This window comes from Pseudoliparis swirei, chromosome 2 (genome assembly GCF_029220125.1).
Source record: "Pseudoliparis swirei isolate HS2019 ecotype Mariana Trench chromosome 2, NWPU_hadal_v1, whole genome shotgun sequence".
NCBI lineage: Eukaryota > Metazoa > Chordata > Actinopteri > Perciformes > Liparidae > Pseudoliparis > Pseudoliparis swirei.
Window position 1 is genome coordinate 21,478,614 of NC_079389.1, and position 21,586 is coordinate 21,500,199.

At 43.9% G+C, this 21,586-nt stretch overlaps 1 protein-coding gene across 6 annotated transcripts in view; it reads right to left on the reverse strand.

Annotated features, from left to right (window-relative positions):
* usp9 (ubiquitin specific peptidase 9) overlaps positions 1–21,586 on the reverse strand; it is a 47,489-nt gene that overhangs the window by 20,213 nt on the left and 5,690 nt on the right. For 4 of the 6 annotated variants that reach the window (XM_056436245.1, XM_056436253.1, XM_056436261.1 and 1 more), the window contains exons 2-18: positions 16,136–16,404; positions 13,512–13,654; positions 13,271–13,350; positions 10,513–10,625; positions 8,767–8,985; positions 7,509–7,624; positions 7,155–7,406; positions 6,812–6,947; positions 6,573–6,725; positions 5,586–5,690; positions 5,282–5,488; positions 5,042–5,178; positions 3,761–3,799; positions 1,798–1,931; positions 1,591–1,681; positions 582–695; positions 239–467 (exon numbers count right to left, since the gene is read on the reverse strand). In XM_056436245.1, coding sequence (XP_056292220.1) covers positions 239–467; positions 582–695; positions 1,591–1,681; positions 1,798–1,931; positions 3,761–3,799; positions 5,042–5,178; positions 5,282–5,488; positions 5,586–5,690; positions 6,573–6,725; positions 6,812–6,947; positions 7,155–7,406; positions 7,509–7,624; positions 8,767–8,985; positions 10,513–10,625; positions 13,271–13,350; positions 13,512–13,654; positions 16,136–16,237 — 2,370 coding nt within the window. In that variant the 5' untranslated portion in view covers positions 16,238–16,404. The remainder of the gene's footprint in view (positions 1–238; positions 468–581; positions 696–1,590; positions 1,682–1,797; positions 1,932–3,760; positions 3,800–5,041; positions 5,179–5,281; positions 5,489–5,585; positions 5,691–6,572; positions 6,726–6,811; positions 6,948–7,154; positions 7,407–7,508; positions 7,625–8,766; positions 8,986–10,512; positions 10,626–13,270; positions 13,351–13,511; positions 13,655–16,135; positions 16,405–21,586) is intronic. The other 2 variants (XM_056436280.1, XM_056436271.1) reach the window with 1 other exon arrangement.

Sequence of the window (21,586 nt, forward strand, 5' to 3'; positions counted from 1 at the left end):
TATAATTAATACAGAAAGACATCAATGAAAACTACATGGTGCCATCTTAGCATTGATTATACACGGCTGTGTGACCAGATGGTACATAGCTCCTTCCATAAGTATGAGCAACTGTAGAGTAACATCATTTTACAGATGTGTGTTTGAGGTGAATAAATAAGTATATAGCATAAAAATAAAAGAAAGCCGCCCTCTCCAATAAACAGTTTGTAAGTGCCCATTGCAGCGCTCTCCTCACCCTCCAGAGGTAGTCCAAGCCGATGAGCTCCAGGTCATCCATCATGTAAGCCCTGCGCTTCGCCACCAGCTTGCCCTCCCTGCAGTTCACGGCCTTGAAGAACCTCTCGAAGCATTTCATGCCATTCTCCGTCAACAGGGACGGGTCCAACTGCAGAACGTTGTTCTCAAAGAAGTCCTTGTTGATGTCTGGGTCCAGGTCTGGTTCATCGCCCATCAGCTTAGAGTACCTATTGAGTGGCATGAGACAAAAAATATATATGGTATACCAAAAAAACAAAAAACATGCTTTCTGCCTTTAAAAAAGCAAATTCAGGCGAGAATCAATCGACATCCTGCTGTACCATTTGAAGCAGGCCTCGCGGTCGCAGAGAAACACCGCGTTCTCAGCCAGACACTTCCAGATCTGTTTGGCCTGAGGGGCGCAGAGCCACAGCTGACCGTCTTTGAGCAGGAACCTGGTAAAAAAAAAAAGACAAAACCAACCGGAAAATCAATAGCAAACACTGGTGGTGTAATTTAGTTCATCCATGACTGAATTCATAATAGGGTGAAGTCACTGGGTACCACTTGCTCCTCCCTAATGATCCACAGTTGAACACGGCACTTCTAATGGAGTGGCTCAGTAGCTAGAAGACACGACTGTGGATGTAACGTGCAGCCGTTACAAAAGGACCTTGAAACTACACCACCGTTCTAAAGTGTGGAGTCACTTAGAAATGTCTTTATTTTTCAAAGTAAAGCACTGTTTTTTTCAATGACGATAACATTAAATTAATCATAAATACACTATACATTATTAATGTGGTAAATGACTTCTCTGGTGTTTAATGAAGTCTCTAAAGAGGTGTGTAGAGGCCCATCTCCAGTGTTCTGATGGTATTGTGTTATCACCTTAGAAGACTAGCGGAGGGGTAGAAAACACTTGAAAACCCTTTTTATGAGAGCGCAGCTGAAAACAGTTATGCTGGTGAGAGAAGCTATACAACTGGCCTTTCTTTGAGCCACAAGTTTGAACAACATTAATATTTAAAATAAAAATCATTATTTCTAACCTTGTCAATGTCTTGACTATATGTTATATTCATTGTGCAATTCATTTGATAAATAAAAGTGTGAGTTTACATGGAAAAAATGAAATTGTCTGGGTGACTCCAAACTTTTGAAGGGTAGTGTATTTGTAGCAATGCAGCCGAGCCGAGCCAACACATTATGAGATATCTCATCCCGATGTAACTCAAAGTTCGGCCATGTTTTAAGGCGGAATTGGATTGATTGTCAAGGGTTTTATATTCGCATTCCTTCCATTAGTAGCTGTACGCTCGGCTCTTAGTAAAATTTGAGATACGGTACCTCAAGAAGTTGAGTCGCTCCTGTACTTCCTGCACGTGACTGTAGCGGCTTCCTGGTCTGACCGTCTGAGGGTCAAACTCAGCCTGTTCTTCTGTAAAAGCACACAAGACCAGTCAGACTGCAGACGGCGCTCATCCCCGACCGGGATACTGAACCAAGAGGATGCCATTTGTGATTTGTGCCCGCCCAACCCCCCCGACAGCGTACCTTTGGAGAACTGCCTCATGGTCTCCATGTAGGCCGAGAGGTTCTCGGCCACCAGGGTGACCAGAGCGTGGTTGTGCTGCAGCTGGTTGATCAGGTCGTGGCGGTAAAACACATGAGGACTCCTCTGAGTTTGACTAAGGAAAGAACAGCAGGAGGAGGGGAGGTTGTCAGGGGGACAAAAAAAACACAAAAAACAGAAATTTGCTGAGGAAGCAAGGAAGACTAAAAACCAAAGTGAGAATGAAGCTGACGTACACAATTGAACACAATTTATGAGAATAATAGAAATAATAAATAAACATAGGATGACTGATTTCTCTTTTTTAATTTTTTTTAATCATCGATATTAAGAAAGCAGCGTTTGGTGTATAGTGTGTGTGTGTGTGTGTGTGTGTGTGTCATAGAATAACCAGAAGAAGAAGTCATATCATGAAAGGCTATTTCCTGCCTTGATTTCCACATAAAAGAAGGTTTAATTGGCTTGAAAGCTAAACTAACAAACCAGATCAGATTGAACTCTACGCTGAAGTTTTGATAGCCACATGGGAATGTGCTCCACCCTAACATAGGTCTGAATTACCAATGCAAAAAGAAAAAAGAAAGAGTTGGGAAAAGAATTATTAAAATTCAGGAGTAACATTCAGATTCCAGTTTGCCGTCAGCAGGAGCTGGATGATTCAGAATGGAGCTACCTGCTTATTAAAAACAAATTGCGGCACTATTGCATTTGTTCTGCGTTTGAGTGGGTTCAAGGCATGAAATACTTTTGATACTTTCGCCCTGAGTGATTTGTGCTGAAAGGAGCTGGCGTCAGGAAGAATGGGGCTCCATCTCAAAGGACCTTTCATCGAGTTGTGCAACGGTCTCAATTAAAGCGACTGTTCGTGTTCGGTACCGACAAAACGGCACCGGAACGCCCTCAACGGGCCTCTGGGGGAACGACGCGCATCAGATGTGACACCGAGGGCGTCTGGGTTTTGGAGACGATGGGAACGCCGCCTCGAACTAATGTTTGGACTAGACGTGCATTCAGAAACCACACCGTGATTTCTTTTGGGGATTTTATTAATTAATATCCGATATTAGAGGAAGGGTCTATTGTAGTTTATTATATATGATTGCGACCACAGATTTTAGTCTTATTTTCCCATCAATGACACCAGTGGGATGATTCTAGAATTTAAAAGGGAACACAACTTGGATGACTTTTCAGAAGGTTTACATTTGGGAAATTCCTCTTCAGAATGTGTGTGGGTCTATTTTGAGGGAAAACTGTTTTCTCAATTGCACCACGGTGGTATACTCCGATTTAAAAGTTGGAAAAAGATTCTTTAGCATCAAGTTTGACTAATTATTCACACAATTGAAATTATTTTGTAAAGCACTCTGAGACAAATTTGTAATTTGTGAAAATGGGCTATACAAATAAACGGAATTGAATTGAATCTTTCTCTGCAATATTCTAAATATTCAGTAAAAAAAAATCATTCTAAATATGATTTTACATAAAATAATTGGTTTGAATTACTTGCGTCTATTAATTACATTCTTGACGAGCCGAATGACTGACCTAGTAAATGAATGGGAAGTGTCCCATTGCCTTTACCCGTGGTTTGGTCATATTGATCAAGTGCAAAAAAAGAATGTGATGGATGAGCGTTTGGGTTGCCACGGTTTCGCCGTCCCAAAAAAAAAAAAAGACGTGCAGCTTATTGCTTGGCGATCAGAACACGACCATCTTGTCCATTGCTCGACCGAACCACACATGTGCAGGTCTTTGAACAGGAGATAAGATGAGGCGTCGGGTCATTTGAGATGAAACCCAAGAGAGAGTTGCGTAAGAGGATTCATGTCAGAGATTTGTATTGTATAAAGTAAATATATCATAAACATGTTCAAAGAGAAAGTCAGACTTGACGTGAAACAGAAATAGGTAGAACCCTGGAATTAGCACTCAACTTACCCCACTAAGTTCGTTTGTATGTTAATTGGCATTTTCTTTCTGAAAAACAACAGGCATGTATACTACATGTTTTCTACATTGACTAGAAAAAAGCACTACTTCAAATCCAAAATAATTTGCGATTAAAGCTAAACAATAGGAATTCATATCATTCTTACAATTCTTTCACAAATGTTTCACATGCTAGTGTTACGGTAATGTTTGTATAAATCTCCCCGGCAACAAGATTGAGGGACGCTGACCCTACGCTTCTCGTCGACACGTATAGCAAATATTTTTCATTGGACACATTTTGACACGTCACAGAAGGAGAAGAGAACAGGTGCGTCTGTTTCAGGGTCCTGGTCACACCGTTAATGTCATCCGTTTAAAACAAATAAAAGACAATGGGGTTTCCCCAGTAAGAGTCAAAATGTCCGCAGTGAAAAAAAGGCCTATGATTTTTTTTAAATGGATATATATTCATGTAAACAAACTAACATTTAATATCTACAAGCTAGCTACGAGACTAGACGGATACCTAGCCAGTCGGCTAAAGACAGAAATGGCATTTGGACTGCACGGATGCGATTGTTCGGCTTAGTTTAAGTTGGACCTGCATCTACAGACCGCCTTTATGGAGCTAACTTTGTTGCAGTACAACAAATTAAGGAAGTGTACTGAAAAGAAACGTGTGCATCCATTGACCCAAACCACCCCTCCTCCTAACCCAAAGAATAAACCAAGTGAAAAAACAAAGCAGCCAAATATCTGTAATTCTAAATTTAAAAAAGGCGCCACACACACACAGTAGGACTTACGATGTTTTAAGAACAGTCAAAACTGGGACGTCGGGAGCTAAATGTGGCTCTATATTTAATAGAAGAAAAAAAGTCGTAACTTGTGTGTGTGTGCGTCGCCCGGCAACACTGGTCAGCACTGACGGTTAATTTGTGCCCCGGGATGAGTTGCAGAGGACAATCGCGACGTTATCGTGCAACGGTGTGACACTAAACGGCAGGTCCGCCTCCTGTCTAGGGTGAAGAGCGAAAAAGTTCGACGCGCCTCGGGTCTCGTGCAAATGTGATTACAATGTGATTAAAATGCCGGCCGGCCAAAGTTAAGTGAACGTGAAGGTCACGGGGGTCTCGCCGCTTTCCTAGTGGGTGTTCGAGCGCTATGTGCAAAATAGAGATTAATAATTCAGAATAAAGCACTCTAAGACTACATTGGATAAACACTCTAAACCTGCCGACATGAGAACAGTCCTGTGCACGGTCCTGTGGTGTAAAGATCACTTACCTAAGGTTTTGAGGGGCTTCTCCAAAGAGGCTACAGATTTCTCTGATTTGCTTCAGGGCAGGAATCACCCATTTGTCATTGGTTCGTAGCTCCTCTATGAAGCGGTCTATCCACTGAATCTTCTGTGTGTCTCTGTCCTGTGGGTCAAGATTTTAAAAATGGTCAGTTTTGCCTAAAAGAAGCCCTTTATCTGGTATTCTTGCATGCCATTTAGCTTTGAACAAATTCACCAACATGCACCTGTGAGCAACTGTAATCTAATATTTTGATGTGAGCACTGAGCGCCTGGTCCATGATGTCCACGGGCACGTCGTCGCTGTGCGCCAGGTTCCACAGCAGGTTGAGGACCTTGTGGGCCATCACCCCGTCCTTATCGTCCTCGGCCAAGCGCCGGATGAGTTCCAGCAGTTTTTCCCGCTGCTTCTTGCTGGCGTTGGTCCAGCTCGCCTGCACAAGAGGAAGCACCGAGTCCAGGGGGTTAGGGCGCGTGCCGCGGTACGTCGGTTGCGATGTTTTGGGATTCACGTCGAGAGTTATCAATCACCTTGAAACAGTCGAATAGATGGTCGAGCTGCTCGGGCGAGAAGTCCCACGCCAGCTTGGCCAGGAGGTCGTGGACGTTCTTCACGATGGCCTCGTGCTTACCAGCCTGCGGGTAGAACAACGCGACCGTCACAAAAACACTTCAGACATTCCTCGGCGGCGGCGGGGATACGAGACGAGACGCGGACGACCGTCAAATCGACTAGGTTTGCATTGCGAGCGCGAGCCGTGACACGGTCGTTCTTCTGAAAACAAAACAAAAAACTAACAAATTCACATTTGGACTTTTAAGTCGCGTCGCGTTACTCTCGGTTCCAAAATGCTCAAAACCCCAGCGCCTCCAGTAACCCGCACCTCTGCCGACGATCCATCGCGGACGCATCAGTCGCGACTCTTAACCCGCGAGTGGCAACACAGCCGAGTGCTTTGCACCGTGGAGGCGGATCTTATGTGTCTTTTGAATTGGGCACCTTTTTCAAATATGGGATTAAACGCATATTTGAAAACAACAACAAAACACTTGAAGGCTGAATAAACACTTCCAAGGAGCGGTAACGCCCGCAGAGGTCTAACCTTTAGTTAAAGCACCTTTATAGTTATTGAATCTGTTCCATCCCATTACAGACTAATCTAGAATGGGCACTCGGTAGAGTGCAAACCTTCGCATATCACAAGATTGGGCATTGAATTATGAACACTTTGGCATTAGTTGCATGCCAATTGGATAAAAATTTACCGCGCTATGGTAAAAAGAAGATTTTGACCTTGACCTTTGACCCGATCAATCCCAAAATCTAATCAAATGGTCCCCGGATAATAACCAATCATCCCACCAAATTTCATGTGATTCGGTTTAATACTTTTTGAGTAATGCGAGTAACACGCATACAAATAAATTAATAAATAAAACATAACCTTCCGCATTTTCAATGCGAAGGTAATAATTCATACTTTTTGGGGGGTATTTAAAAAGTGTGTTGCAGTGTACCTGTGCCGCCCAGATGTTGTCCAGGTCCTGCATTGTAAGAGCTTTTTCTTTGATAACAAAGCGGAGGATCTTTTCCAGTTTCTCTACGTACTGCGGCTGGTGCAAACTGTCCCTCAGCACAATGGACAGGATGTGGTTCTGCTGGATCCACTCCTGATGCGGGACAAGGAGTTTTAGAGTGAGAAATCGTTTCCTTTTTTTTTTTTAAGCACTGCACAACAGTGGAGAATCGAGCGTACCGCCATGCGCTCCGCAGTCAGCCACTCCTCTTCTTCGGGGTTGTGCCGATGAGTGTAGTAGGACACACTGGAGATCACCTTGTTCACTTCATTTAGTGCATTCATTTTGCCGTTAAAAGAAGAAATTTGCAATAACCTGGGGATGAAAATAAGAGAATTTAATGAATATCAAATCATCAGAAAAAAGGTGTTTAATGATTACTGCACTAGAATGTCTACAAAACACTTATTCTAATAACCATGAAATGTTATGCGTTATGGATATTTGGGTTTCTCTGTCCGTTGACTCAAAGATTACCCAATTAAAAAACACTAAAAAAAGGCATGATCCGTCGGTACTCACCTAAGAATCATTTTTAATCTAAAAATCTCTAAATTCTTCACGGTCTCCTCCTGCCCCGGTACGCGAGAAGCCAGATTCTTCAGAGACTTGATTATCATGGACAGTGCGTCGTTTTTGGCTTCATTCTTGGCCTCTTTCTTCAGCTCCTCGTCAGTGAGGTTCTCTAGAAACTGGGGAACCATCTCGATGACTGGAAGGAAGTACTTCTTTACCGTGTGCAATGTGAGGAACTCGTAACACTGGCCAAAGGGCCTGTGAACACAGGGGGGGGGGACAGAAACCAGGATCAGCATCGCACCAACGGACACAGCAGACCAGTCTCAGAATATTGCTCTGGGGGAACGGCGGCCTCACTTGATAAGTGCAGCGATGATCTGGACGTTCAGTGCTTGGCCGCTCATAAAGCGATCGTGCAACATTTGAAACCCATTTAACGTGCCAAATTTGTTTATTAAGTCCACCAGCCAGCCCTGTGAAAAACAAACAAACATTAAAGACATAGTTTTCCTCCATCTCTGAAACACTTCTACAGACTTTTTTTTAAATATTCAGGCAAACGTTGCATATTCTGGTGGCGCAACTTTTTGGATATGCATGTTTTTTGTAGAACAGCCAATAGGAATACTCCTAACTCTGAAATGGCCTGTGATTGGTCGAAGTCGACCGTCACGGGCTCGATATTCTAAAGACTGAAGCAGAGCCGGGAGCCGATGCACAAGTCTAGTTCTCTCAGACCACTCTACTTAAAATATGCTGACCGGGTATTATGGAATTTCTTTCCAATGATGCAAAAAAATAAAAAACTCCCTACCCCAGCTTTAACTTTCAACAAAATTAACACATTCTTGATTTTATTTCGTCTTCATACGATTAAATAATTCCAAGCTTGCAAAACAATATTTTCATGCACTATTTTTCCCATTTGAAAAAGAGATAAACTCTTATGTTTTGATTTGAGAAAGAGATGCAAATAGCTTCTTCACCTGACAATAAATGCAACGTTTGCTTTGTAGCCAATAAATAAATACTTTTAAGCCCAAAAAGAGCAGTCCCGGAGGTCCCCTAAGTAGTCCTGGGCCCCCGGCCAACGAGGGCAGACAGGCGAGCAGAGCTGCTGTTCAGACCGACCCTGTGCCCACGCTGGATTCATCACTTTCTACTATAAAATCCTATCCTCCGGTCTACCCACCTTCTCTTTAATGCAATCTGTTTTCCGACAAGCATCCGATGGACTGCGAGTTCCATATAATTCTCCGTCGCGCTACTCCGGAGGCGGGTTCTCTTTGTTTAATGAGACTAAAATGCACCTCTATGGATTTTTTTTGTCTTTTGAGAGGAGCGACAGGCCGACTGGAGGAAGAACACGGCCCCGCCTCTGGTTTCATTTTATACGAGCCCAAACATTTCTTACATGACGGACGTCACTGTGTGAAGTAACGTCACGCGCGATCTAAGCCGTTTAAAAAGGTTTGTAAACGATCACCTGATCGCACAATGCAGGGAAAAAAGTCTGTTTTAAGAATAAGGATGAAAAGAGTCTACGATGACTCGTTAAACCGGTCGGACGTCATATTAAAAAGGAGAGCGGTTTTCATGCTGGGCGGGGACTCGCCTTAGGAGAGCGCGGGTCCGGCGGTCGGGCGAAGAGTTCGTCATCGGCCAGCTGCGCTCCGGCGGGGATGGTCTCAGAGGGCCGCGTGCCGTTGTAGATGTGGAACTTGCAGTGGGGGTTGGTGGCCATGGCCAGAAGCTCCAGTAGAGGGAACCAGTCCTGAGAGAGCTTGGCCACACACAGCTCCACCAACCGGTGCGTGTTATTGATGATACACCTCTGTGAGACAAAGGGTTGGAGGTAGATTTGGAAAAAAAATTAAAAAACAATAGTGACGTTACCAACTGGACTATGAACGACAAAAAGTGGAGAACGTTTTAAAAACAACTGGGGAAATGCTGCGATCCCCGTCTGGTTTTATGAACAATAATCTTGCAATCTGGTACTACACAGATTCAGAAATACAGATCGACCTCCATGAAGTTACTTTCAACCTCAACAGCTGCAATATTTCAAAAAGCATGCGCACTCTTAATGTATTCTTTCATCTCCTGGATCTAGGCTTCTGCAGCCCTTCAAGTTCAAGTCAGAGGGCCAGAATGTTGAATACAGATTAGGAAAAGATGTATAATGCAATTTAATCATTTAGAATGAAGGTTTTTCCTCACAAATTAAAAGTAAAGAGGTCAGTCATATGCCATGGCCTCCAACATAGGAGCCAGACAAGAAGATATTTTAATTTACACGGTGAATCTGATTAAACAGTGTGGGCCAACGCTTCAAATGTGCTTGGTCTTTTGTTCTTGTTTATAAAAACACAACATTTTCACAGATACATTTAATACCATTAATACACTTTACTTGGAAATATGAGAAACCCTATATTATTCATGGCTCCCGCAGTCAGGCGAGCCTTGATGGAGCAGCTGCCACAGACGTAACCCCGAAAATAGACGGCCTGTCAAGTCGGATGTTTTACACAGACTTTGGTGCAATTACTGGCTCCTCGCATCCGCAACATGTTTAAAACTTCAGATCTACACATATATTAAGAAAAGGTGAGGCTGCTAATCATATCATGAATAAAAAATGACAATCCAAAGCCCATTCTGCACAGCGTCTGTCCGATTCACAGATCCGGAGGAGCCGGTGATCCATATGGGACCGGCTCGTCGAAGCAGTCCAGAGAACCGTTCAGACATCGTTAAAGAAGTGTCGTTTACAAGCATCTGGTTGCATCTTTAACAATCGCTGTGGATCATCAAAAAAATACTGTACGAACAACAAGATTCAAAAGGGCGACGGTAGAAAGATCGAGTCAGTTTCACTGGTTTATCACGAAAAAAAGGTATCCAGAGATCAAACTCCTCCACGCAACACAACAGCGAGCCTCCGCTACGCCCGTCAGATCGTTGATGGATCACGGCTGCCGTCGCCCAATTCTCTCAGCTCCAAGAAAACACAACGGATGACTCGATTTGCAGGCGAGCACCTCGTGTGAACACGCATGCATCCAATGGCAAGAGGGTAAAGAATAGCTAAAAGCTACGCTGACAATAACTCTGACTTTTGTCAACCCAACACCTTCGATCCATCCCATAATCAACCAGTGCAAAGTAGTGGTCGTTCTCTGTGTGAACTGAAAGTGGGGTCAAATTACGTAGATGTTTATCCGTAACCACTTAAATTCAGCTTTTACATGCGTTACAGACACGCAGCCAGAGTTCAATTGCGATGGGTTGTTTATTTCATCTAATTTCTTTTTCTCTCTTCCCCTTTCAAGCTAGAAAGAGCGGAAAAACTCACGTGAATCTCAAACTTCCAGCCGCTGACTGCCTCGTCCGTTAGGATCTTTGTGAAGGAGATGGTCAGACCATCTCGGAAAAATCTCTGACAAGCCTCACACTTCACATCCAGTCCTGCAACGGGAAAGACATCACATTTGTTGAGATATATTTATTCTCATAACATGAGTGCAGATAGAGGACACGGTCAAAGGACATTCATTCAGCACCGAGGAAGTCTGAAAGTATCTCGGTTTTATTTCAACGTAAACTGAAAACTTTGGGTTTCGGAAAGATTAATCCATGAAGAAAACTAGAACGGGCACTCGGTAGAGCGCATAACTTCATATATCACAAGATTGGGCATTGAATTATGAACATTTTGGCATTAGTTGCATGCCAATTGGATAGAAATGGACCGCGCTATGGTAAAAAGAAGATGTTGACCTTTTCATGACTAGGGATGGGTATAGTTTGGGTTTTTTCCGATACCGGTGCTAAACCGGTACTTTTAAAACGATACCGGTGCTAAACGGGGCCTGAACCGATACTTTCTTTTTAAAACGCACAATGAGGACATTAAAAACCTCTTTGGCCATATTCCCTGTAGAAGCCGTTATCATGGAGCACTGACACACAACGGACATCAGACTGTTAACATACACACTACATGTTCTCCATTATATGATGTGATATGTATATATATATATTAGGGCTGTCAGCGTTAACGCGTTAATCTATGCGATTAATTTGGCCGCGTTAACGCACTAAAATATTTTAACGCAACTTTGTTTACTTCCGGTGTTCGTTGAAGTTTTTACACTCAAACCGAGTGTCAAGCCGCGGCAGTACGGTTTAACACTGTTTCCGTTTTTAAAACAATTATTTCTCCGCGAAAATAAGGAGCAGAAATCAGTTTAAACTCGTGGATGAATCAGTCGGGTTTCCTCCTGCTCCTCCTTCCTCCCGTCTCCCCCTCTGATACACAGAGGAACAGAGGGGCGACGTGTCGGGTGACGCGGCGCGGAAATAACTCGACACACGAAACCTTCAACGTGATTGATCAATCAGTTTGTCTGTCAACATTTTGCGAAAAAAACAACCAATGAACACTCAGTAAATCACAAGGACCTCCCACCTCTTGAGCAGCCTGTCAGTCAGAGAGCAGAGAACACGGCACCAGGACAACTGAGCCTCATTGACTAGAGCTGAGATTGTTCTGGAATGTTTGATGTAGAACACGTGGGGGTGTGTCATATGCAAAAGTCTTTAAAAGGTGAATTTGTAAAATGTATAAAATGCCCCCAGCCTCCAGATGGTGAACGTGACATATGTGAATGTCAGTCAGTTACCAAGGCCACTGGTTCTGCTGCTGTTCAGTGTTAAAGATGACAGGACCAATGGGGTCTCAATATACTTCTTTTTTTTTTTACTCATCTGATGTTTCACTGAAGAAACAATTTATCATCCACGATATTAAATACCTCGCTGGCACTTTATAGGTAGGAGCCTCTTTGAAAACACAGCTCTGTGTGAAGTTTTGTCTTTAAAAAGAAGAAAGAAAAACTTTTAATCGCGATTAATGAATTTCAAAATGTGCGATTAATTAGTTAATTTTTTTTAATCGATTGACAGCCCTAATATATATATATTGTCATGTGCAGACGTTTTAGGGTTAATCCTGACACTGTTTTGATGGGCAAAGAGAACAACCAATCAGAGGTACTGAAGATGACACGTGACAAATAAAGTTTTGCTTCTGACAGCGAGAGTTCCACTGAAACAAAGTGATGCCCCACGGTCTTTATTCCTCCGTCATTATATTCCCGGTAACACCGGGTATACAGCCGGGACCGCTGGACACCAACACATCTGCTAGCAGACTGTCACGCTCGTAGCTCGTAGCTAGCGCTAGCTACGAGCTAGCTTAAACATGGTTATAATGGCTAATTTATTATTTCTTGGGCTACTTTTATGAATGCAAGACTTGCAATCAACGTTACGGTACTAATCTGAGTTCAGGCTGCTCGTTTATTCATCGGTCTCCACGTGTTCAGGGGACCGGTGACGGTCTCCCCATCGCGTCCAGCCTGACGCTGGTGTGCTCGACACCGGTTCACGTAGTCACACACGGCGCAGCCTCCGCTGTCAAACTTAAATATGAGAGGCTCGCAACCTGCTGACAGGGCGGAGTCACCTGAGAAGTTCACAACAATAGTTTTTTTCAATTTCAATCGGCTCAGGCACCGGAAAGAAGCACCGAAATGTGCGTTGCATTTCGGTCCGGGTAATACCGGTTGTATTGGAACCGGTACCACATTGGCACCGGTTTCCGGTACCCAACCCTACTTATGACCTTGACCTTTGACCCGATCAATCCCAAAATCTAATCAAATGGTCCCCGGATAATAACCAATCATCCCACCAAATTTCATGCGATTCGGTTTAATACTTTGAGTTATGCGAGTAACACATACAAATAAATAAATAAATAAATAAATACACGGCGATCAAAACTTAACCTTCCGCATTTTCAATGAGAAGGTAATGACAGACAATGAATCATCAACCGTAATCATGCTAATCGCTTCCCAAGTGATTTATCAAGCACATGGGGTAAAAATCGGTTTGGTGTATCTGTACATTACGTATCTGTGTCTGATGTGTTCACGCCAAGTAGTTTGAATCCAAATGGTGAAAGAGATTCAACATTATTTAAATGACCGACAAGGCGACAAGGCGTCTCTATAACCACAAAAGAACACGGTGTAGAGTCCTACCTTTTTTACTCAGGTCAATAGCAGCTTCCAAGAGGACTTCCAACTCTCCTTTTGGCAAAACTGGAACGACCCAACGAGGCCTGGGAGGGGTCAAACAAACATGAATCAACAGAGGCACACCACGTCACGGGAAAGACACAAGCAGAGGCACAGCGCCGAATCGAGCTTCATTTAAAACATATTTGAACAACGTTTTGCGTTCATCGCAGACTGAGGACGCGGCCTCCGTGCGAGTAAACACCTGTTGATCATATCATCCAGCTTGGCGAGGTCGGTGTGAGGGAAGGCGGGCTCCTCTTCCAGCTGAGGGGGGCCATCCCCGTGGCTCTGCTCATCCGGTGGGCTCACTGGAGAGTTCTCATTAGATGAGTTTGGAGATGATATCTAGAGAGAAAAAAATTCAAATCACACACACGATCAGAATCATGCAATACATCGTTGGTATCTGGAGCTGTATCGCATAACCAAAATTGGTGAGTCACACCAGGTATCAAAAACAAAATCCAAGTCCAAGAATTAGTCACGCAAGATTAGATCCTTCAGAGCTCTTCCACAGATATAAAGCTACTGTGCGTCCTCTTCGTCGGAAAAATATTAACATCTGGAAACGTAATCTAGATGAAACAAAGTAATACATCCCCCCCGACTGCCTGGTTCCGTATATGTATTCAAGTCGATGGGAGAGGAGAGGAGGCCCGATCAACTGCCTCCATTCAACACCCCAAAACAAACAGAACGTGGGTACCGTTTGTTTCTTTCCACATCCATATTGGTAGAAAACAATGTATGATAATATATGTATTCACTTCATATCTAATTGAATATACTAATTATATAATTATTCACATTTTGTTGTGATAGTATGACGGCGACAGGAACTACAGGGTGAGGTGATGACAGCCTCCTGGCCGAATGTCACGGGGAGCGGAGCGTGTGTATTCAACTATTCAAATCACCGGGACGCCTCCTGGGTATAAAGGTGATGCCGCAAATAAATATGAGAACAGCCAGCGTCATTTAAGTCTACAAGAAATGCTGAATCAGCACCACCGCTTTTTTAAAAGGTGCATTTCAATATCCCTCGCCCGTGAGCTCGGCGACACTCGCGGTCGTGTCATTAACTCGAGCGGCGGGCGGCCGCATAACTCATGTGCGTGCTCGTCTGCCCGCTCGCTAAGAAGGCTGTGCAATTCAAAGTGTATTAATGGGGGCACCGTGGGGCATTTATTTATCACCGGTGTATAGAAACAAACAAAGGATCAGAAATAGGCCTGGCTGTGTGGATATCAATCCATCAACAAAACTAGAACGGGCACTCGGTAGAGCGCATACCTTCGCATATCACAAGATTGGGCATTGCATTATGAACATTTTGGCATTAGTTGCATGCCAATTGGATAGAAATTGACCGTGCTATGGTAAAAAGAAGATTTTGACCTTTTCATGACCTTGACCTTTGACCCGATCGATCCCAAAATCTAATCAAATGGTCCCCGGGTAATAACCAATCATCCCACATAATTTAATGCGATTCGGTTTAATATTTTTGGAGTTATGCGAGGAACACGCATACAAATAAATAAATGGCGACCAAAACATAACCTTCCGCATTTTCTACGTGAAGGTAAAGAGACGAAGGAATAGAAGAAATGGGGCCCCACACACACACACACATGTCCGCCTTACCACATCCCTTGAAGAATTATTGGGCTTTTATTGAATAGTTCTTCGATAAACGACCGTAAAAACTCATTTAAAGTGTCAGTGAAGCTGTCATTTTTGGTTGAAAGATCCCCCAAAGTCAGGGTGGAACTTTAATTGCCGTTACCCACACCGGTTTCTATAGGGCCGCAAACCGATGGAGAGGCAAGGCCCGCTTCTGGCATGGGATAGGGTTTCTATTGTCCCGGCCACTAAGTGTACATGCATGTAGGCATAAAGAAGCAGGTGTTTCTCCTGAAAGGCCCTGAAACAAAGCCCTTCAACTCAGTATGCACGGAGTATTTGGCACACGGAGCAATGCTCTTTTCAACCATCTCCGACTCAGAGGAAACAACCCGTAGGCCGACGTGGATGTGTAAGAGGTATAAATGCGTCAATGTGTGGGTGTGACGTCGCTGTCAAACAGACATTTCTCTGGAAGGAACGAGTGTTTGAGAAGACCAAATGCAGCAGTGTGCGTCCACGGATGTGCATTACAGCATCGCCGTGACGGCGCCCGTCTTTAAGCGAGTGTGTTCGAACGGCGGCGACGGCACGAGCCGCCGGGTGTGATGGAGTAGAAGCGGGACGCGCATCGTGGAGGGAGAAGCAGAACGGAGAAATAAGAAATGTGGGGGTGTGTGGCGAAGGCTCCTTCTGCTTGGCTGACCTACATAGGCAGCTTGCCTCTCACGTCTCACCACGGCTCATCTCTTACCAACACGGGCCTGCACACGCACGCACACACACACACACACACCCTTTATCCATCACTCAGGAGGCTCTGTTCATTGATGCCTCGCCTCCACTCTGTCTCCCTTTTTTCCGCTCGCCCCTACCCTCTCTTTTTGTGTCCCCTTGGGCATCTGTGTGTGGTTTAGGTAGGAGCAATATCTGTAGAAGAAGATATTTTAAAACACTGTTCTGCAGTGTCTGGACTAACAAAAAAGGCCTCTCAAAACACGCCACGTCCCATTTCACATGTCCATCGAAATACATGCGAATATCATCAGAAAATTAAGTGTAGTGCCGGAAGTCAAGTAAAACTAAAAACGAGACAATGGGATTGGATAAACAGAAATATTCAACACATTGGACAAAAAAATCGTGCAAGACAATGAGGAGAAGTGTGACGTTTGCTTTGTGTGGCAAGATGACACTGACCTGGTTCTGTGACAATGGGGGTTGGCTTTGCGCGTCAGGTGCCTGGCCCTGGCCCTGACTGTCGTTGCCCCCCACAGGTGAGCCACGCGTGGTGGCCGTCATGATCGCCACCGGGCAGATCTTGGCAATCTTGGCCTCTTAGGGAGCGCTGGCCAGGAGGGAAATCACAGCCACCTCAGCTGTAGAGCAGAGGGAAGAGAGCCCGGACGCACGAGAGAGGAACACGAGCACCTGGAGATCTGGACGTGCCGCTGAGACCATTGCATAACCTGGAACGGGGGGGGGGGAGTAAGAGGGGGTAAAGGTCAGAACAATCAGCAGGTTGAATTGCAATGCACAGAGGAAATACCAACGGTGGTTATAATCAAGCATCTATAACAACTTGTTCTTAACTGGATAACCACGGATTTAAATTACATTTAGAATATCCAGCATCGATCATTGCCGATCAGTTCCCGATTCTATATATCTTAATTACTCCTCAAAGCGCATCATCTTACATTCAGTTGCAGACGGTCAATCGGTAACGAGACAGCTCTTACAGAGTAAACGTGCTGACCACGAGGCACCGCTGCAGCGACTCGTGTTAGGACTCGCTGCTAGCTCATCCAGCCCTACGACATCAATATATACAACGAACAGCATATTGACTAATATCAAAAACATCTAAAAAAACTAGAATGGGCACTCGGTAGAGCGCATACCTTCGCATATCACAAGATTGGACATTGAATTATGAACATTTTGGCATTAGTTGCATGCCAATTGGATAGAAATTGACCGCGCTATTGCAAAAAGAAGATTTTGACCTTTTCATGACCTTAACCTTTGACCCGATCGATCCCAAAATCTAATCAAATGGTCCCCGGATAATAACCAATCATCCCACCAAATTTCATGCGATTCGGTTTAATACTTTTTGAGTTATGCGAGTAACACGCATACAAATAAATAAATAAATACATAAATACACGGCGATCAAAACATTACCTTCCGCATTGAAAATGCGACGGTAATAATCCTACAAACGCCGAGTTTCATTTGAAGTAAATGCTGCGGCCCCTTGCTCACGCAGGGCGCGCAACACTTGCTATGAATCAGTAGCCGGAGGACACGGTTCGCCTGAATCCATCTCAAGTCCCACCGCAGTCGACAGCATCATCTGACATGTGTCCGAGGGCAACGTGAACACACGGCCTCGGGCGTCTATCGTGTCGTTGGGGCAACGATGATGAATAGTTCAGTGAACGCTGCCTTTTAGTATCTACTACGCTGGGTTTTTTTGGCAGGCGTATTGAAAAGATGCTGACGTCGTCATTTGTAATGCATATTATCAGTCACGCTTTCTCTGGATACCTTGGTTTTCGCCAATTCTGTATTATTGCAACCTGGGTGTTTTTTCAGGCGTCTTTTTTTTTAAATCAATTCGAATAAATAGAGCTCAAAAAGTTATTTACAGAGATCTGGTAACACGTTGACATTGCCACACGTGACAACTAGGGATGGGTATCGTTTGGGTTTTTTCCGATACCGGTGCTAAACCGGTACTTTTAAAACGATACCGGTGCCTAAACGGTGCCTGAACCGATATTTTTTTTTTTAAACGCACAATGAGGACATTAAAAACCTCTTTGGCCATATTCCCTGTAGAAGCCGTTATCATGGAGCACTGACACACAACGGATATCAGACTGTTAACATACACAAGATATGTTCTCCATTATATGATGTGATATGTATTGTCATGTGCAGACTTTATAGGGTTAAACCTGTCACTGTGTTGATGGGCAAAGAGAACAACCAATCAGAGGTACTGAAGATGACACGTGACAAATAAAGTGTTGCTTCTGACAGCGAGAGTTACACTGAAACAAAGTGACGCCCCACGGTCTTTATTCCTCCGTCATTATATTCCCGGTAACACCGGGTATACAGCCGGGACCGCTGGACATCAACACATCTGCTAGCAGACTGTCACGCTCGTAGCTCGTAGCTAGCGCTAGCTACGAGCTAGCTTAAGCATGGTTATAATGGCTAATTTATTATTTCTTGGGCTACTTTTATGAATGCAAGACTTGCAATCAACGATACGGTACTAATCTGAGTTCAGGCTGCTCTTTTATTCATCGGTCTCCACGTGTTCAGGGGGACCGGTGACGGTCGCGCCCAGCCTGACGCTGGTGTGCTCCACACGGGCTCACGCAGTCACACACGGCCACGCCTCCGCTCTCAAACTTAAATATGAGAGGCTCGCAACCTGCTGACAGGGCGGAGTCACCAGAGAAGTTCACAACAATAGTTTTTTTCAATTTCAATCGGCTCAGGCACCGGAAAGAAGCACCGGAATGTGCGTTGCATTCCGGTCCAGGTAATACCGGTTGTATTGGAACCGGTACCACATTGGCACCGGTTTCCGGTACCCAACCCTACTGACAAGAGGGCAAGAAGCCGGAGTCACGAGCTCAGATCGCTTCAAACAACCTGACAATCGGCCAGATTATAATCTAACCCACTTCATTTGGATGCAAAACACGGAGATAAGATTTCCCAACTCTTGGGTAAGCCGGTACGTAAACCGCTGGAGATATTTACCGCGGAATGTTTGGGCGTTATTGTTTGCTTTCTATTCTTTAAAACCTGCACGCATAGCGTGGCAAATAGCCTCAGGAGCCGGTTGGAGTCCAGTCAGAGGACGTCTGTGGCATGGCATACCTCGCCCCGTCTGACTGCTTTTTGCCGGGGGCACGGCATTCCCAGAGTCAAGCAATTCATTATTAGAAATGGGAATGATGGTCAGAACAAGGAAAAGAAGACACAGGAATCCCCCCCCCCCACGACCCCCATTTGAAATGTCAGCGAGACAATCTGCACAACGTGACGCAGCCTGTCGATTCAGCACTTGGAAATATCGCTCGACTGTCTGATCGACGACAGATTCTGACGATAAATGTCCTTAAAAGAGGAGCTTCTGAAAGCATTTAAAAAATAAAAAGTTTCAAGCTTTAACTTTCATTCCGGATGACTTTCTAATAAATGTTTTTTTCATAATTTTTTTTAGCGTCCGTTCTCTTTAATAAAGAGTGGCAGCCATGTGTAGAGATATTTTGGAGTCGGACAACTGTGCAATGATAGAACTACGAGTGAACTGCCATGACATTTGGGACCTATAAGTTAGCACACCTGCTTTAAATCAGCAGGCAAAAAGCCGAAGTCCAACACTACATCTCGTCTTCGCGTGCACCAATTAGTAGGGATGCTCCGATCTATATCGGCCGATATTCCCATTATCGGTTTTGATCGGCGTTCTCAAAACCAAATTTTTATAAAGTTAGCGGAAAGATTCACGTGACAACATCCGGTTTTGCAAAGTTAGCGGAAAGAACCGTGTGAAAAAACATCCGTTTTTCAAAATAAGATGTCGACAAATCATACACTAGCATATAAAAGATTTTGATTTTGTATCTTTATAGATCGTTTCTGAGATTTAGCTTAAATTATGCTAACATTAAAACATTTTTACTGTACCAAGGAAGAGTTTATAAAAATAAAAGTCAGACTTGCAGACTGATGCAGATGTGTTCCATACATATCTGAAATTCCCTACACTGGCAATCAAACAATTTTAATGTACTCAATTTTAATTGTGTATTTTAATTTTAAATACTTAAAAAACAAAACCAATGTTGATAAGAATAACTCATTTCATAAATAATGCTTCACAATAAATAGAATGCTTCAATCGACACAGTGATCGGTATTATCGGATCGGCAGATACTGATTTCAGTGATCGGCACCAAAAAACCCGATCGGAGTATCTCTACCAATTAGTTCCCGTTTCTTTCAATGATCAAGAATGGTCATCGGTCGACAAATCAAGCCGCAATTGTAAAAGATAAAGTAGACACAAATAAGGCAAATGCCACACCACCTTTATCTTTAAGTCATAAACACTCTGGTTACATGCTGGTTCAGAGTCAATGCTGTTTTTAATGCATTTTTGCAACTGAAGGCGAAAGGGGACTATATCAGGTTTAAAGACTGGCAATGAGGCTATAAAACCCTTTTACTCTGATTCCTGTGATCTAAATCAATACGGTGAAGGGGCATCGTACAGTAAAGGGAACGTGACTTAGGAGTATTTTTTGTTTCGCTTTTTTAGACAAAATAGTACTTTAAGACATGTTCCAACAGCTGAGAGCGTGAGTGAAATGATCAATCGCACTACGTCTTAGTCGGTCCTAAGCTCCAACGGATGGGAGTCCTTGAGCCATTGTGATCTCAATTTCAATTACTTTCTATAAAACCCCATGCCGCCTGAATGTTCTGCCCAGAAACAGCAATAGTTTACCAGATCAACAAATGCCTGCAACCAATAGAACTCAATTTGAATATTGCACATAATACTACATTTCGAGATACAAATAAGTAAATAAACCCAAAACGTGATTATTAAGAACCATAACCCTCTGTGAGGTGGGCAAACATGGGCTTCACACGTTAACATGGGCATACTGAAGTGGCTGATTTGAACTGGTGAGCAGCCGTGCATTTTTTTCAGATATGGATTGGTTGAAACTAATTGTTAGCATGTTCATTGGTTTAATCTAGGGTGACAGTTTTTTCCCTGGTTTAAGGGTAGTGACACTAGATTATTTCCTATTTTACAGGTGGCCGGTGACATTAGCTTCGGCATCAGCAATTTCGGCTGCAGCTGTCGTTACAGGCGGTTCATTTTGTTATAATAGGCAAAGGATCTGGCGAGTGTGTTTGGCTTGCAGACAACGAAATGCCATCTCATGTATCGAATGCCACAATCAGTGAAACCACTTAGTAGCTACCCATCCACTAAAGGGTAGTGGGATAGGATGAGTTTCTTTCATGACGCACAAAAAAGCATAACGTTTTATCAACAGTGTCAAAAAGGTGACAGAGAGAGATCAAAACACACAGAGAGATCAAACAGCAGCCATCATTAAAACAAGCGCTAAGCTATGTAACATACAACTGCGGCCTTGAGGACCGAGCCGTCTACCAGACCTATACGTTGGTGTTATTTAGAAGAAACAATACATATTTAATGGACGGAGATATCGGTCGCATTGCATTTCGCGTGCATTACCTTTGGAGTATTGTCCAAATGAAATAGCACAGGTGCATATAAAGTACACGGTGACGTTACGTAACCACCAATACACACGGGCACCGTCAACAGCTGATGGTTTAACGTTAGTTAACGGCGGCTGCTAGTTTGCTAGCTGCGGCAACTCGCGTGAGGTTAGCTGGGAGGCGATCCGCCCAGACGGCCTTGTCGTCCGCAGACACGCAGGCCTCGGGACAAGACCGGGGCCTCGCGTTCAGACACGCCCGGCAAACCGTGGCCACACAACGGGTGACCTTAAACACATATATAGTTTGGTTGATAACCGACATCAATTGTAATCACCTTCCCC